The following is a 15,637-nucleotide window of genomic DNA, read 5'->3' as shown; positions in this document are numbered from 1 at the left end:
TCTGGCCAGTCACACCACATAACAGGTCCTCTCCCTCTCTCCAGTCCTTCTCTCTCGCTCATTAAGAGCTTTGGCACAGAGGGAAGTAAGAGGATGTGTTCTATTTACAGTGCTCTGGGTTCAATTCACTTCAAAACCCTGCCAGCTAAGCGCACACTGTGCATACTCTCACTTTCTCTGTTGCTCCTCTCACTTTCTCTGTTGCTCCGACTGTCGTTCTCCCTCCATCTCCCTCTCTTTTCAATCAGTCAGTCAGTCTAAGGTAATAGGAGGTAGGAGTGGTTGCAGAATGTTGGAAAAGATGAAAACAACGCACCTTTGGTTTTCTGTTCAGTGACCTGGAAAGAAAGAGGAAGAACATATTAGAAACAGATGTTTTTTTTTTTGTTTTTTTTTTTAAATAGTTCACGCAAAAAACAAGTACAAGGGACTACAGATGAAAATGAGCTGGCTGGATAAAACTGCCACATTTATTGAAATGTTGATATGTAGGCCTATTGTCCCTGTCAAATACACATAATAAAGAAAGGAGTCCTAACTGAAGTATGTGTTTTATGTCAATCTTTAAAGCAACACACAATCAATAGGTCTCCTCTCTCGGAATTAGCCTGCTAGCGTTAGCATGCTACTGGGTTGGCTGCCTGCACTTCAGCCTTGCTCTGACTGAAGCCAGCCAGCCCATTGGAACAGAATGTTCAGGGGAATGTTCTTATTACCCTATTATAATGCTACATGTTTTATGTTCATCCCTCCACCGGCTGAGCTTAGGGGCTATTGCCTAGTGGGTCATGTGGTTAAGTTAGCCAGAAAGTGAAATAAGAGGCAGACAACACACACAGGTACAGTGGCGTATGCAGGAACACACACACACGCTAGCCAGCTCTTCCCTTCAGCTCTGCTTTCCTCAGCCTCACAGGAGGCTGCATGTGATAAAGAGAAGCAGCATGACACGTTAGCCTGTTTAGCCAACGGAGTGGAAAGGGATCACTTACTGACACGGTTCAGAGCAGAGGGAGAGAGGGAGCGAGGGAGGGTGAAAGAGGAGAGGAAGAGAGCAGGGCACAGGGTAGAGGCTGATATCATCATCTTGCTTTGTGTAAAGCTACACCATTAAAAACAGGGGTTGGTGCTAGAGGTCGACCGATTATGGTTTTCAACGCCGATACCGATAACGATTATTGGAGGACCCCAAAAAAAGTCGCTACCGATTAAAAATCGGCCGATTTTTAAATATAAATATATGTAATAATGACAATTACAACAATACTGAATGAACACTTATTTTAACTTAATATAATACATCAATAAACTCAATTTAGTCTCAAATAAATAATGAAACATGTTTAAATAATGCAAAAACAAAGTGTTGAAGAAGAAGGTAAAAGTGCAATATGTGCCATGTAAAAAAGCTAACGTTTAAGTTCCTTGCTCAGAACATATGAAAGCTGGTGGTTCCTTTTAACAGCCCAGCCTTCCCTGTAGCTCAGTTGGTAGAGCATGGTGTTTGCAACGCCAGGGTTGTGGGTTTGATTCCCATGGGGGGCCAGCACAGAAAAAAGAAAAAAAATGAAATGTATGCATTCACTACTGTAAGTTGCTCTGGATAAGAGTGTCTGCTAAATGACGTAAATGTAAAATGATTTGGGATGTAATTTGATCTAGCATTTGGCCTTCCCTGTAGCTCAGTTGGTAGAGCATGGTGTTTGCAACACCAGGGTTGTGGGTTCGATTCCCACGGGGGGCCAGCACAGGAAAAAATAAAATAAAAAAAAATAAAAAATAAAAAAAAAAATGTATGAAAATGTATGAAATGTATGCATTCACTACTGTAAGTCGCTCTGGATAAGAGCGTCTGCTAAATGACTAAAATGTAAAAATGTAAAATGAGTCTTCAATATTCCTAGGTAAGAAGTTTTAGGTTGTAGTTATTATAGGACTATTTCTCTCTATACCATTTGTATTTCATATACCTTATTTGACGTTCTAATAGGTACTTTAGTATTGCCAGCCTAATCTCGGGAGTTGATAGGCTTGAATTCAAACAGCGCAATGCTTGAAGCACAGCGAAGAGCTACTGGCAAATGCAGGAAAGAACTGTTTGAATGAATGCTTACGAGACTGCTGCTGCATACCACCGCTCAGACAGACTGCTCTATCAAATTATAGACTTAATTATAATATAATAACACATAGAAATACGAGCCTTAGGTCATTAATATGGTCAAATCCGGAAACTATAATTTCGAAAACAAAACGTTTATTCTTTCAGTGAAATAAGGAACCGTTCCGTATTTTATCTAACGGGTGGCATCCCTAAGTCTAAATATTGCTGTTACATTGCACAACCTTCAATGTTATCTCATAATTATGTACAATTCTGGCAAATTAATTACGGTCTTTGTTAGGAAGAAATGGTCTTCACACAGTTCACAACGAGCCAGGCGGCCCAAACTGCTGCATATACCCTGACTCTGCTTGCACAGAACACAAGAGAAGTGACAAAATTTCCCCAGTTAAAATAAATTCATGTTAGCAGGCAATATTAACAAAATATGTAGGTTTAAAAATACATACTTGTATTGATTTTAACTTCACTAGGGTAGGGGGCAGCATTCGGAATTTTGGATGAAAAGCGTGCCCATAGTAAACAGCCTGCTACTCAGGCCCAGAAGCTAGGATATACATATAAATGGTAGATTTGGATAGAAAACACTCTAAAGTTTCCAAAACTGTTAAAATAATGTCTGAGTATAACAGAACTGATATGGCAGGCAAAAACCTCCAGGAAAATCCATCCAGGAAGTACTATTATTTTGAAAGCCTGTTTTTCCATTGAAAGCCTATCCAGCATACAAAGACTTAGGACCCAGTTCGCGATCTCTATGGCTTCTTCTACATGTGGCCAGTCTTTAGGCATTGTTTCAGGCTTTTACTCAAAAAAATGAAGGAGATACAGCACTTTCAATGAGTGGACAGTGGAAATTTCCAGACATAAGTCCAGCGCACGATCGGGAGCGTGCCTTTCTTGCTTCTCCTTTTCTATTGACGAAGCTTTTGTCCAGTTGAAATATTATTGATTATTTGACAAAAACAAACTGAGGATTGATTTTAAACATTGTTTGATATGTTTCTATTAACTTTTATTGTACTTTTTAGATTTTGTCTGTCTGTTGTGACCGCGCTTTGTTCCAATGGATTGCTGAACAAAACGCACCAACAAAACTGAGGTTTTTGGACATAAAGAGGGACATTATCGAACTAAACAAACATTTGTGTAACATGGAGTCTTCGGAGTGCAAACATATGAAGATCAAAGGTAAGTGATTAATTTTATCACTATTTCTGACTTGTGTAACTCCTCTACTTGGCTTGTTACTGTTTGTAATGATTTATCTGCTCGGTGCTGTTCTCAGATAATCGCATGGTTTGCTTTCGCCGTAAAGCCTTTTTGAAATCTGACACCATGGTTGGATTAACAAGAAGTTTATCTTTAACTTATTATGGCTGGGTGGCAGTATTGAGTAGCTTGGATGAATAAGGTGCCCAGAGTAAACTGCCTGCTACTCAGGCCCAGAAGCTAAGATATGCATATTATTAGTAGATTTGGATAGAAAACACTGACGTTTCTAAAACTGTTTGAATGATGTCTGTGAGTATAAACAGACCTCATATGGCAGGCAAAAACCTGAGAAAAAATCCAAACAGGAAGTGGGAAATCTGAGGATTGTAGTTTTTCAAGTCTTGGCCTATCCAATATACAGTCTCTGTGGGGTCATATTGCAATTCCTAAGGCTTCCACTAGATGTCAACAGTTTTTAGAGCCTTGTTTGAGGCTCCTACTGTGAAGTGGGGGAGAATAAGAGCCGATTGAGTGAGAGGTCTGCCAGATGGACATGAGCTTCAGCCATGCGCGCACCCGTGAGAGGTAGCTGAGTTCCATTGCATTTCTAAAGACAAAGGAATTCTCCGGTTGAAATCTTATTGAAGATTTATGATAAAAACGTCCTAAAGATTGGTTCTATACATCGTTTGACATGTTTCTACGAACTGTAATGGAATTTTTTGAGTTTTCATCCGGCCTGCGTGTCGTGAATTTGGATATGTGAACTGAAGGCGCGAACAAAACGGAGGTATTTGGACATAAAGGATGGACTTTATCTTACAAAACAAACATTTATTGTGGAACTGGGATTCCTGGGAGTGCATTCTGATGAAGATCAACGGTAAGTGAATATTTATAATGCTATTTCTGACTTCTGTTGACTCCAACATGGCGGATATATGTATGGCTTGTTTTTGTGTCTGAGCGCCATACTCAGATTATTGCTATTTCGGTAAAGCTTTTTTGAAATCTGACACAGCGGTTGCATTAACCTCTTTGGTATAGGGGGCAGTATTGAGAATTTTTGGAAAAAATATGTTCCCATTTTTAACTGCCTCCTACACCAACTCAGAAGCTAGAATATGCATATTATTGTTCAGGTTTGGATAGAAAACACTCTGAATTTTCTAAAACTGTTTGAATGGTGTCTGTGAGTATAACAGAACTCCTATGGCAGGCAAAAACCTGACAAGGCTTCAAGCAGGAAGTACCCTGTCTGACAAGGAGTCGTGCGTCTTACCTCTTTTTATTGAAAAGTAAGGATCTTAGCTGTAACGTGACAATTCCCAGGGCTCCAATAGGCTCTCAGAGCCCGCGAAATAACTGAAGGTTTACGAGGGAACCTCAGGTTGAAATATATTATCGCCTTTTGTAAGTGGATGCTCGGAGGACCTTTCAATGATGCGCGTGCATGAGTCGCTTCTGAGGAGAAATTTTATTCGGCTGTTTAGGCTCAATGCATACTCCCGGTCGGAATATTAACACTTCTCTATGACATAAATGGCATAAAAATTGGTTTTAAACAGCGGTTGACATGCTTCGAAGTACGGTAATGGAATATTTAGACATTTTTGACAAGCCAATGCGCCATGCGCGACACCGCGAAGAAGCATTCTAGAACTCACGAACAAAACGTCGCTGTTGGAACATAACGATGGATTATTTGGGACCAAACCAACATTTGTTATTGAAGTAGAAGACCTGGCAGTGTATTCTGATGAAGAACAAGCAAGGTAAGAACATTTTTCTTATAGGAAATGTGATTTTGGTGGAGGCTGACCTGGGTGGGTGTCTAAATAGCTAGCCCTGTAATGCCGGGCTATGTACTTAGATTATTGCAAAATGTGCTTCATCCGAAAAGCTATTTTAAAATCGGACATATCGAGTGCATAGAGGAGTAATGTATCTATAATTCTTAAAATAATTGTTATGCTTTTTGTGAACGTTTATCGTGAGTAATTTAGCAAACTGTTAGTAAATTCAACGGAAGTTTGCGGGGGGTATGCGTTTTCTGAACGTCACATGCTAATGCAAAAAGCTGTTTTTTGATATAAATATGAACTTGATTGAACAGACATGCATGTATTGTATAACACAATGTCCTAGGTGTGTCATCTGATGAAGATCATCAAAGGTTAGTGCTGCATTTAGATATGGTTTGGGTTTATGTGACATGATATGCTAGCTTGAAAAATGGCTGTGTGATTATTTCTGGCTGGGTACTCTGCTGACATAATCTAATGTTTTGCTTTTGTTGTAAAGCCTTTTTGAAATCGGACAGTGGGGTTAGATTAACGAGATTCTTGTCTTTAAATAGCTGTGAAATAGTCATATGTTTGAGAAATTGAAGTTATAGCATTTCTAACGATTCAAAAATCGCGCCACTGGATTGAAGTGGCTGTTACGTAGGTGGGACGAAATCGTCCCACATAGCCCAGAGAGGTTAAGGAGAAGTTTATCTAAAGTTCCATGCATAACACTTGTATTTTCATGAACATTTATGATGAGTATTTCTGTAAATTGATGTGGCTCTCACCGGCGGTTTTGGAAGCAAAACATTACTGAATATAACGCGCCAATGTAAATTGAGATTTTGGAAATAAATATGAACTTTATCGAATAAAACATACATGTATTGTGTAACATGAAGTCCTATGAGTGTCATCTGATGAAGATTAAAAGGTAAGTGATTAATTTTCTCAATTTCTGCTTTTTGTGACTCCTCTTTGGCTGGAAAAATGGCTGTGTTTTTCTGTGACTAGGCGCTGACCTAACATAATCGTTTGATGTGCTTTCGCTGTAAAGCCTTTTTGAAATCGGACACTGTGGTGGGATTAACAACAAGTTTATCTTAAATGGTGTAAAATACTTGTATGTTTGAGGAATTTTAATTATGAGATTTCTGTTGTTTGAATTTGGCGCCCTGCACGCTAGCGTCCCACACCCCCTGGTGAGGTTAAGAAAAAGGCATTGATGTTTATGGTTAGGTACACATTGGTGCAACGACAGTGCTTCTTTCGCAAATGCGCTTGTTAAATCATCACCTGTTTGGCAAAGTAGGCTATGTCTCAATGATAAATTAACAGGAACCGCATTGATTATATGCAATGCAGGACAAGCTAGATAAACTAGTAATATCATCAACCATGTGTAGTTAACTAGTGATTATGTTAAGATTGATTGTTTTTTATAAGATAACTTTAATGCTAGCTAGCACCTTACCTTGGCTCTTTGCTGCACTCGCATAACAGGTAGTCGGCCTGCCACGCAGTCTCCTCGTGGAGTGCCATGTAATCGGCCATAATCGGTGTCCAAAAATGCAGATTACCGATTTTCAAGTTTTCATAACATCGGCCATTCCGATTAATCGGTCGACCTCTAGTTGGTGCTTGTATGAGGTAGTACGATAAAAACAGGGGTTGGTGCTTGTATGAGGTAGTATGATAGAAGTGTGTCCAAACAACAAAAACCATATGATGTCACACCTTTTTCTGAGCAGCTTCCTTCTTTTTCTTTTCTTCTTGCTTTCTCTTTTTCTTTTCTTCCATCAAATGGTTCTGGTCTCGTGTTCCCTGCTTCTTCTCTCGGCTGGAACAGAGGATCAAAAGACAGACATGTTTTACAACGCGGTCGCTAGCGAGGTGAGGACTCTGTCTGCATGTGAACACCTGGAATCTCCCCATTCCATGAATAACATTCTGAAGTAGAGAGTTATGTACAGACAATAGAAACACCATTAACAGATTGACCTGCGTGTGTGTGTGTGGCTTGGGTTGTATTAGCTCAGGCTGGCTTGTGTGGATGACTTGTGTGGTCTGGAAACTATTTGGAGGCATTGTGGTGCTGGTGGAGGCCAGAGCTGTGGTCCTCTTAGTGTTACTGAAACCCTTGATATGAGGCCCCCTTCTTCAATCACCAGACATCCAGCCAGTACCTACCACCACCTCCAAGACAACCCAGATTTTTTTTTTTTTTTAAATGACCTGACATTTCCACATCCTTTCACGAGCAGCAAGCTGTTCCAGAGGAAAGTTGGGTATTCAGCGTCCCAAATGGCACCCTATTCTCAACATTGTCCACTACTTTTGACCAGAGCACTATATTAGGGAATAGGGTACCATTTGGGATGCATCCCGATCCTATATTTAGCCTTAATAAGCCTAGGTCTTTCTATTTTCACTTAAAAAGCTCTGGCATTTAAGGACAGAGATGGGAACATTATAACTGCATGGGAAAAATACATAAATTGGAATCCGGTTTCCTTGAACCGGAGATGAGAAATTGCACCTAAAAATACAAGCCAAGCATGTGCTGCAATGCCGTGCCATCGCCTGGCAACAAGAGCTCCCGAGGCCTGATGAGTGTGCAGCCAGGTGGAGAGGTGGTGGTGGATGTTGGCCCTTAATAAGCACTGATCCAGAGTCAGTTAGGTTTTTAGACCACTGCACAGTGCACTGCATATTAGTCACCGGTCTTCGGGCATCAGGGTTGACAGTGTCTCTAGAAATACCAAATTTGATTAGTTGAATTGTTTTATTTAAACTAGGCAAGTAAATTAAGAACAAATTCTTATTTACAATGACGGCCTACCCCGGCCAAACCCGGATGACGCTGGGTCAATTGTGCGCCGCCCTATGGGACTCCCAATCACGGCCAGTTGTGATACAGCCTGGAATCGAACCAGGGTCTGTAGTGACGCGTCTAGCACTGAGATGCAGTGCCTTAGACCACCGCCCCACTCGGGAGCCCAAATCAGGTGTGTTTTTGTTGGAATTCAACATGTCTGGGGGAAAAGGTTTGAGAAACATGACTAGCCTATAAAAACACAACTACCATAACCAACACAGTTTGCTCCCCTTCTTCCATTAGGATACAATATAAACAGAAGGCAAAGAAGCAGGCTGAAGCACAATAAGGAAAGTCTACCACAGACTTCAATACAACAGAAGGAGGCTCAGTTGCTCACGCAGACAATTAGCAACTAAGCTAAAACAACTGACCTGATAATAGTAATGTGTGTAGGCTGGCGAATGTCTCAAAGAAATCACACACAAAACACGCCGTATCTCACATATCCACGTAGCCATACACTGATTGGCCAGCCGACAGGCTAATCAGCCAATCTCGGGGGCTAATCTTGGTTTTGGTCCTCTTAACACTTCACCGGGAGTTACCTCACAGTATGGGCCACAGACTAGCTTGGAACAGAGCTGAGTGCTCCATATGTTAAGTGAAACTGTTGACTAGCCATAAGCCGCTGCAGCGTTCTCCATGTTGGCCTCTATTTGGTTCCAAAGAGCAGCAGTAGGAAAAAAACAGAGCTATTAATAGGCAACTATCGTCTGGCTGTTTTTAAGGTTGAAGACCTGAGATTATGTGGATGGAAATTTGCCTCAGAACTCCGATGTGCTTCCATACCACGGCTAACCCATTACATCCATAAATATTTATTTTTGTGGGGCCCACAGCCCAGCTATAAAGCCTAGCTACAGCTGCTGGCTAAATATAGCCACGGTCTCCATTCAACATTGATGCAATGTGCTAGTGTCACACAGTATCAGAGGAATGGAGCGATGGACCAGCTGATCTAAACTGCTGTCTGTCTAGGCACAGGCTGAGCCGGAGAACATAGACCTAGGCTACACATACTGGAAACTGTCCAGAATCATTTCTGTTCGGGATCAGTTGGTCCTTGTGTAAGACGACGACTCTGGTAAAAGGACCGTGAAACAAGGACTTTCGTTTTTTTAACCAAATATTACGATTGCAATTTGACATGGAACAAAGATCAAATCACTTGGATGAACTGTTGGAATCATAGAAAGAGAATGACTTATATTAAGAAGGAAAGTTGAAAGCAGCATCGTTCTTGTTTGGAACAATCGGTTAACTGCATTTGACCCAACAGAACAGCATGCAAACATATAGTAACTAACAGCGAGGAGGAGGAACGGTGCTGCTTGCGTGACGGGGCAGTGCGTGGTGTGTGGGGGAAGCCGCTGCAAGAGGAAAACTAACTATAAAAACGTCCGTTACACTGGGCTGAGATGCCTTTCAAAATATCACGTGACATGGATCTTACCAATATTGCGATTTCAATGTGAATCTGATTAATTGTGCAGCCCCAGTGTGTGTGTGTGTGTAAGAGAGAGAGAGAGTGGGTGGTCTAGGGAGATGGATCCCCAAGCAATGCCAAAATAAGGTACCTAAATGAGAGTCATTGAACAAATGAGTTATTTTGACTGTCAGAGGGTTGAATGACTGACATGGACATTGAGGCAGTGCCAGCCAGCAGTCAGTTTGGAGCAGGAAGACAGTGATTGATAAGCTAAACGTACAGCCTTGAGCTGGATGCTGCTGGTGAGGTAAACCCCTTACAACAATGGTGCTGGAGGATAGAACCACTAAAACACAACAAGAGGATTAGAGAGGTGATGTCTATTAAACCAGACTGCTTCTGGGAACAAAGGCGGACAAAAGGCAATCAGAGAGGATAGAGGAAGGACCGTACAATAAGGAGAGTAATGGTATGATAGGGTGGGGAGGTGCAGGTTGCTTTTGATATGCAGACACTCTGGTGTATGTGAGAACACATACAAGGAAGGGGGGAGGTGGTGTGTGTGTGCACGCACGCGTGTGCCCGCAATGAGACCGAGGGGCTGTGTGAGTGTGTGCGTAGTGGGGGAAGGGGGCTTGCGAGACGATAGTCACTGGGCACAGAGCCAGGAATGCCAGCACTGCAAGACAAATAAGAGCGAGGCTGCTGAGCCCCCGGGAGAAGGATTGCTTGCTCGCTAGCAACCGCAGCAGCCGCAAAGGCGGAATCAGACTGCAGCCCCTCTGCTCGGCACAATCATACATTAGGAAGACAGACCGCACTTCCCAAAGCGCTCTGGAAAACGAGATCTGATGTGCCACATTGGAGCCCTTAGGGAATCCCAAAACACTGCTTAAAATTCTCCATCCATCCGCCAAAACAAAGACAGTTAAATTTAAAAATATCTGGGAAACCAGGCCTGGTATTCACAGCGGAATTTGAAAAAGGCTTTTGATAAAGTATGACTGGAATTTATACATAAATGCCTGGAATATTTCAATTTTGGAGAATCTCTTATACAAATGGGTTAATTATATTTTATTTGGAATGGCAAGCCAGACAAAATGATAATGAATATTAATTTGGAGGGCATAAACGATTCAATAATAAATAACCTCACTAAAGGCTTCAATCATACAACAACTACACTTAAATTCAAACGGGTTCTCTAGCAGCTTAGTAAGAATGGCTCACCCCATGTTCAAGAAAGGCCTTTTTCCCCCCGATTACAAAATATCGCTATTTTTAAAACAAGCCATAGAAAGTTGGTTGCAATCGGTTTAATCCACCAGAAAAGACAGAACAAATATTAGAACAAATACTATAGTTAAACTCAAATATACTAATTGATAAAAAATAAAAAAATAAAAATATTATATATATATATATATATTATATAAAATTTGAAAATAAATTATAAAATTATAATTTACAGGACTGGTTGACTTGTCACACATGCAGCTAAAACATGTCTGCTCAATCTAAAATTAAAACCAACTAATTGCAGCATTACCACAAAAATGGAAGAAGCACTTGGAAGGGGAGAAAGTAAGGAACTTGTCTGTCGGCCCTGCATTAAAGACCGAAATTGGTGTAAAAAATTGTGATAAAAAGTATACCAGTTTCATTTCAGGACAAAAAAAAAAAGTGACAGCTGTGCCATATAGATTGCAAGATAGTTGAGAAGAGATTTTCGATGTACCGATTCCACGGCACATGGTTTATGAACTGATACGCAAAACGACGCCAGATTCAAAACTTTGTTTTTCAATTTAAATTATACAAAATTCTTGCAACCAATTAAATGTTATATTAATGGGTGATACAACCATCCCAGCACTGCAGATTTTGCTGCGAAGGTTCAGGTCGGTCGAAGGTTCAGGAATGGCTGAAGAATTTACCTGGAGCCAACTCTGCAAATAGCACTGCTGGGTGATTTGAAAAGTCATAGTCAATTCACAAATAATATAATACTCTGAACAAAAATGTTTCTTTAATTTACAATCTGTAGAAACGATGAGAATAGAAAGGTTCAGAACTTTTGTGAAACATCACAGCTGAAAAATATATGGCAAATAGAAATCAAAACTGGATGGTGTTCAGATATAGATGGTAGGGGTTGATGGTAGCTGAAGGGTGGGACTAAACATTACTAAATGTGGCTGTTCTCAGACGATCCCACAGATGAAGAAGCCTGGTGTGGAGGTCCTGGGCTGTTACACGTGGTCTGTGGTTTTGAGGCCGGTTGGACATACTGACAAATTCTCTAAAACGACTTTGGAGGCAACAACTCTGGTGGACATTTCTGCAGTCAGCATGCCAATTGCACGCTCCCTGAAATTGAGACATCTGTGGCATTGTTGTGTGACAAAATTGCACTTTTTAGAGGGGCCTTATTGTACCCAGCACAAGGTGCACCTGTGTAATTTTTGTATTTTATTTTATTTAACCAGGTAGGCAAGTTGAGAACAAGTTCTCATTTACAATTGTGACCTGGCCAAGATAAAGCAAGCAGTTTGACACATACAACAGAGTTAAACAGAGTTAAACATGGAATAAAAAAAAAAACATACAGTCAATAATACAGTAGAAAAATAAGTCTATATATGTAACAGTGTAGGTTCCGTCCCTCTCTTCGCCCCAACCTAGGCTCAAACCAGGGACCCTTGCACACATCAACAACTGACACCCCATGAAGCATCGTTACCCATCGCGCCACAAAAGCCGCGGCCCTTGCAACGCAAGGGGAAACCCTACTTCAAGTCTCAGAGCGAGTGACGTCACTGATTGAAACGCTATTAGCGCGCACCACCGCTAACTAACTAGCCATTTCACATTGGTTACATATACAATTTGAGCAAATGAGGTGAGATAAGGGAGGTAAAGGCAAAAAAGGCCATGGTGGCAAAGTAAATACAATATAGCAAGTAAAACACTGGAATGGTAGATTTGTAGTGGAAGTGCAAAGTAGAAATAGAAATAAATGGGGTGAAAAGGAGCAAAATAAAATAAATACAGTAGGGGAAGAGGTAGTTGTTTGGGCTAAATTATAGATGGGCTATGTACAGGTGCAGTAATCTGTGAGCTGCTCTGACAGCTGGTGCTTAAAGCTAGTGAGGAAGATAAGTGTTTCCAGTTTCAGAGATTTTTGTAGTTCATTCCAGTCATTGGCAGCAGAGACTGAAAGGAGAGACGGCCAAAGGAAGAATTGGCTTTGGGGGTGATCATGCTGTTTAATCAGTTTCTTGATATGCCACACATGTCAAGTGGATGGATTATCATGGCAAAGGAGAAATGCTCACTAACAGGGATGTAAACAAATTTGTCCACAAAATTGAAGAGAAACACGCTTTTTGTGCGTATGGAACATTTCCGGGATCTTTAATTTTAGTTCATGAAACAAACACGTGTGTGAGATATCTACACACACATAGTGCCAGTCAAAAGTCTGGACACACCTACTCATTCAAGGGTTTTTCTTTATTTTTACTATTTTCTACATTGTAGAATAATCGTGAAGACATCAAAACTATGAAATAACACATATGGAATCATGTAGTAACCAAAAAACATTATAATTAAACCAATTAAAATATATTTCATATTTGAGATTCTTCAAAGTAGCCACTCTTTGCCTTGATGACAGCATTTGAGTAGGTGTGTCCAAACTTTTGAGTGGTACTGTATAAGGAAAGAGAAAAAACAACAACTGGGCAATAGTTATTCCTCTAACATAGTGAAGAGGATCTCCCTCTTCCAACAACTGCAAGCTATTCTCTATGAAGTCATGCTAATGCTCTGGCCAGGGCTGATCCACAAGGACAGGAGATTTGTCAGATGCTCCACTCCTCCTGGCACTCTTAGCAGGCCTCCAGAAATAAAATCTATGGATCGGCTCCAGCAGTTGAAGTTCCCGATGACTTTCATCCTCTCCGTCAGTAACCGGAGCAGCCGTTTCACGAGCACAGTCAAACTATTTATTGCGCCAATAGATCACAGAACGTCGCCAACAAAATAACTTAGACTCCAATCACGTAGCACTTGCTCCGTTTCCACATTCATCTTCATAAAAAGCCATTATCCAGCAGGTCTGAATAGTGAAAGGGCTGTATGTGAAGGGAAACTCACGTAGCAAGAAGACTAAATTAAGACCGATCAACGTAATAAATGCTGTCTTTGTGCAGGGCTGGGGAGTCAGGAACAATTTTTACTGAAGCAGGTGAAGAAGAACTGCAGAACTTTGTGTGAATTCAATAAAACAACTTGCTAGACTTGCTGAATGTTCAACTGATGAGCTAACTTCCATTAACATGTTCAATGGCCCACTTTGGCCAAGTAGCCTAGTCTGCATTTCTTAGTGTAATTAAAAAATATATATATTATACAAATATTTTTACATACAACGCTAAAGGATATAAAGTCTATTGAAGTACTGACACTGGGCTTGAGAGGCCGTTAGATAGAGAGTGGAATCAGTGGATGACTCACAAATTGGTCACCTCAAGTGGGCCTCTCTTCAGAAGTCTACGAAGAAAAAAGCCAAGCCTTCAGTCAGACCTCACGGGGACAAACCCTACTGTTCACTTCAAAGGCCTTTCAATAATCTCCCTTTTGCTTCATTTAGGTCTACTTGGAGAATGACAAGTGTTCTGCCCCAGAGCTCGGCCCCTCTGGGAGTGAACATGCGTTAGCAGAGAGAAAAGCCCCAGCGCCAGCTTCATGGCTCGTTAAACCTGGCCTAACGTTTACCAACATGGTGCCATTGAATGAGTGCTGCCCGTAATAGGGAAAAGTCAATGATGACATTATAAGGGGAATGAGTTGTTTATAAGGAAACAGAAGGATTGTGCTTCAGAGGTATGCTAGGTCTGGTCTACATCTTATCAAAAGAGATGGCGTCCATTCCGTTTCAAGTCTGGTAGCCTAGTTAGGAGGATGGACGTCCATATCCATTTATAAATTCACTAGGATATCTTGGACAATATCTCAAAGTGGGGTTTGCAGACTGGGATATTTCCATTGCCAGCTTGTACAACTCTTTGAATTTGCAGTTATAAAATCACTAGGATATCTCCCACTGAGATCGATGTTTAATCTAGAACAGAGAGATTCTAATAGTGGGTAGTGGGGAGAATATCTTCAAGTGTGGTTCCTTCCCAAACTGTGATATTTCCCTTGCAAGTCTGCACAACTTTTTGAATTTGCAGTTCATTGTGTGAGCTGAATGCAAACAACATAATCTAGTGCAAGAATATCTGTCAAATCAAACAGACTGGCTGTTGAGTGCTTAGTTACACTAGCATATGAAACCCACGTGACAAAGAATGAAAAGGTCCACTTTTTAGATCATCAACAAAAAGATGTTTAATAGAATTGAGCTAATGACTAGTTAGCGACAGAACCTGCTGGGTGTTGGCGGTTTTCAGAATCAGATTAAATTATTCATGTGAAGATGCTGTGGATCAAGGCTTTTCCTCACTTGGGCGTACACTATATTTCATATTCAGCCTACTACATCCACTTGTATGGCACTCAATTATCAAGAATGAATTTGCCTTTCTGGCTGCTTGGAGAACGCCTGAGGACCAAACTGCTGAGTCGGGACTAGGAGAGTGATACGCTTTAGTTATGCTGATCTGTGCTTCGATCGCTTTGTACTAATTCAGACCTGATTAATAACAACTTTGGATTCTTCTGACAGCTCGAGTTGTTGATATTCATGTGTTCTTCTAGGCCTTGCCTGGAAAATCTCTGAGGGGCAGATCAGGGAATAACTTGGGACTATCAACAATGCTAACTTGTAAGAAATAGAGCCAATCAAAACCATTACCTCAGAGATCCTGTCCTGGTTAGCCAATAGTGTGGCATGCAAAGTCAAAACATGTAAACCTATCTCTAAGAAACAGTTTGACATCAGAGCATTTCACAAAGAGCAAGGTTAGTCATTTCAAAGGCAAATAACTACCCTGTAAGCCAAACTGCCAGAGCTGCCACAGAAACCTAACCTAGCTATCAAGCCACTGTGTGTATGCCCAGCTGAGGAGAGTAACTGCATGAAGGCCTAAGACCTGATCTGTATAGTAATCAGAGCATTAAGAGTGTGTGTGGGGTGGTCGATGTCAAGTGACCGTGAAAGTGTAATGACAGATGTCACAGGG

At 41.0% G+C, this 15,637-nt stretch overlaps 1 protein-coding gene across 1 annotated transcript in view; it reads right to left on the bottom strand.

Moving 5' to 3' along the window:
- Positions 1–15,637, bottom strand: part of LOC115206015 (trinucleotide repeat-containing gene 6C protein) — a 77,515-nt gene that overhangs the window by 59,658 nt on the left and 2,220 nt on the right. Inside the window, exons 2-3 of the mRNA XM_029772539.1 lie at positions 6,868–6,970; positions 317–338 (exon numbers count right to left, since the gene is read on the bottom strand). Of these exons, the coding sequence (XP_029628399.1) occupies positions 317–338; positions 6,868–6,930 (85 nt within the window). The 5' untranslated portion in view covers positions 6,931–6,970. The remainder of the gene's footprint in view (positions 1–316; positions 339–6,867; positions 6,971–15,637) is intronic.

This window comes from Salmo trutta, chromosome 1 (genome assembly GCF_901001165.1).
Source record: "Salmo trutta chromosome 1, fSalTru1.1, whole genome shotgun sequence".
Lineage (NCBI taxonomy): Eukaryota > Metazoa > Chordata > Actinopteri > Salmoniformes > Salmonidae > Salmo > Salmo trutta.
The sequence above is the reverse complement of the archived record's forward strand: the minus strand, read 5'-3'. Positions and strand labels throughout refer to the sequence as shown.